Source organism: Lactuca saligna, chromosome 5 (assembly GCF_052625555.1).
Source record: "Lactuca saligna cultivar CGN05327 chromosome 5, ASM5262555v1, whole genome shotgun sequence".
Taxonomy (NCBI): Eukaryota; Viridiplantae; Streptophyta; class Magnoliopsida; order Asterales; family Asteraceae; genus Lactuca; species Lactuca saligna.
The window spans coordinates 311329746-311332733 of NC_136421.1; the positions used below are offsets into that span (position 1 = coordinate 311329746).

General features: G+C 39.5%; 1 protein-coding gene across 1 annotated transcript in view; it reads right to left on the reverse strand.

Annotated features, from left to right (window-relative positions):
* The window catches only part of LOC145047058 (putative 26S proteasome non-ATPase regulatory subunit 3), a 1464-nt gene extending 860 nt beyond the window's left edge, over positions 1 to 604 (reverse strand). Inside the window, exons 1-2 of the mRNA XM_078995304.1 lie at positions 517 to 604; positions 115 to 308 (exon numbers count right to left, since the gene is read on the reverse strand). Coding sequence (XP_078851430.1) covers positions 115 to 308; positions 517 to 604 — 282 coding nt within the window. The remainder of the gene's footprint in view (positions 1 to 114; positions 309 to 516) is intronic.
* Between the last annotated feature and the right edge of the window lie 2384 nt (positions 605 to 2988).

Sequence of the window (2988 nt, forward strand, 5' to 3'; positions counted from 1 at the left end):
TTATGTGCCTCTTAGATTTTTCCACGTTTGCTACATTATTAACACTAAAATAGATGACTAATTGAATGAAAGTCTATTTAACATCGAGATTCACAAAGCCAAAAAGTAACCTACCTTTGGAAGAGATGAAATTAAACGAGAGTGTGCTTCCGATCCAGGTGTAAGGGCAAAATTAAGGAACGGATAGATCACAGAAACTTTTAACCGCCATCTTAACGCGATTGTAATGCTAACAGCTCTCAAAATCCAACGAACTTTACCTGTGTAAGCCCCGCTCTCAATCAGTTCTACAACTCTTGTTTTAAAATCTGAAAGCCAATTTTCACATGATTCCATGAAGAATTCGTGATTTCAACTCTAATCAGTAAATAAAAACAAAAGATGGTGGTAGAGTAAACGCACACATTTTATAACATCAATTGTTCCACAACAAAGAAATTAAATCAGGTTCATCAAGAAACGAATTGTATAATCAAACAAAACAATCATCGGAATCGAAATTAAGGAGATTCTTACGCAGTAAAATGTCATGAGGCATAGATGAAAGAGAGCTAGAAGGCAACGCCGGAACCTGTTGCTCTTTCATTCCAGCATCTTGTGTCATTTTCCCTGTAAATTGCAACAAAATCACACCATAGAGAATCGACAATCACAAATACAAAACAATAAAATCGTGCTCAGTCATGAATCTAAATTTCTAAGTGAAAACAATCGATGACAATGCTTAATTTGAAAACTATGGATGGATCAATCGACTGATTAGCACTTTGGCGGGTCAAAATGTTAAGTATTTAATTCAATTTTGAAAGAGTGCACTTCGATACTATCCAATACAAAAAATGTCATTTTCAACCCTCTAAGTATAACAAGCTACCAGGTTCAGTCCATACAACTTTGGTGTATATAAATGAAGGGGATTTTTTTTTGGGGGATATTCACCAAAATAAACTTGAAACATCCTGAAAATACGGTCCAAAAATTTCGTTTTAAAATAATTTAAGAAAACCATAATTCATCAACATCAAAATAAAGATCATAAGTCATGTATCTAAAATCATCATAACAAAATACTGTATAAAATCATGTGTCAAAATATCAGAGTCTAAACATTCGAGACTGAACGAATAGTATGTGTATTGCAATTATCCCGAGCTCTTCTCTTTGCTACCAGAAGTACCTGAAACCAAAATTGAAAACTGTAACAACGAAGTTTAGTGAGTCTCCCCAAACTACCACATACCATACACATAACGTACAACATGCAACTAGGAGATTTGTGCCTCGTCCACATTCAAGGAGATACGGTCCCCCCGCCCACACTCGGCTAACTATGAGATACGCGCCTCGCCCACACTCAACTATCTCAGAGATACGGGCCTCACCCACACTCTGCTAACTAGAAGATACAGGTCTCGCCCACACTCAGCTGGCTAGGAGGTACGGGCCTTGCCCACGCTTCGCTATCCGGGAAATACGGGCCCCCGCCCACACTCTAATAACTAAACATACATACAAGTATCACGCAGACAACAAGTATAACCATAATCTACCAATTCATAAACATACTCAGATGATACTAAGATACGGTCCTTGCCCACACTTAGCTACTAATCATAAGTGAGTCTAAATTACGGGCCCAACCCACATTTAGCTACTAATCATAAGTGAGTCTAAGTTATGGGCCCAACCCACACTTAACTAAATAGTTCTAAGATACGGGCCCAACCCACACTTAGCTACTCTATACGGGCTGGCATTGGTGCATTCGACCCGTTATTACTGAAGGAAACTCACTTACACTACTAGAAAACTGACCTTTAATGACACGCAAACAATGACACACAGTGATTTACGATATGCATTTTTTGTGTATCCTAAAAAATACCGTCCGTTTATAAAAAACGAAGGATAGAGGTCACACATTTTTGCGTGCTCTAAAATTAATGTCCAATAAAAAAAATAAAAAAGACAGAGGGCACATATGTTAAAAAGAGTGTCGTGTAGAGATGTCGCTTTATATTTTATTTAATGAAACGTGCTTTTTCTTCTTTGGCATCTTTGGGGGAAATGAAAATCCCAAAATTTTGAAAGGCCACCATTTTACCCTCTATCTTATTTCCATCCTTCTTCTCCTCAGTGATCAATACCCAAAAAAACCCTAATATCATCACAATGCCATGATCGAGCCATGGATTGGGTGAAAAACAACATCGAACCCTTTGTCCCTGGGACTCGTATCCATGGAATAGCAGTTGGAAACGAGGTTCTAGGCAACGGCGATCAGGAACTTTGGGTGGTCCTGCTACCGGCGGTGAAAAACATCCACACCGCTTTCGACCTCCTCCACCAGCCGATGATGTTGAGGTTTCAAGACTACATTCCGCCGCTGTGTTCGCTAGTTCATTCCCTCCGTCAAACTACACATTTAAGGAAACCCTATTTCCATACATGAAACCTTACGGACCAAAAATGGTGGCGAAGGCGTATGTTTTCGCCATGTTTAATGAAAACCTAAAACCCGACCTGACCTCTGAGAGAAACGCCAGGCTTTTCAAAGCCGGTGGAAGCATTTCTTACGATATCGGATTCACAGGACTTGTACCTTCTTCTGCAACATCTCTTTTCTCCTTCAAGGTATGAACTATGAACTACAATTTCTGATTCACTAATCTCCCCCTTATTTCTCTCTTGGCTACATGATTGTGTGTGAAGGTTTCTTTGATTGGAGTATAAGAAAGACCCTCAACTCCCTCGATCGTTTTCTTCTCCACGTTCTTCAACCGTATTCATTCACCTTGATTTCCCACGTTCGTCCTTCTTCGATGCTTAACCTAAACCGCAAAAGCCATCATCCGACTACTTTTTCAACCTCCCAACACGCCATTTACAGGGTTTTTTTAGTTATTGGAGCCGCACAGTCGTCTTCAACCTCGCAGCACGTTCTTAACCTCCCACTTCATTACAGTTTTTTTACATTTACAGTTACCT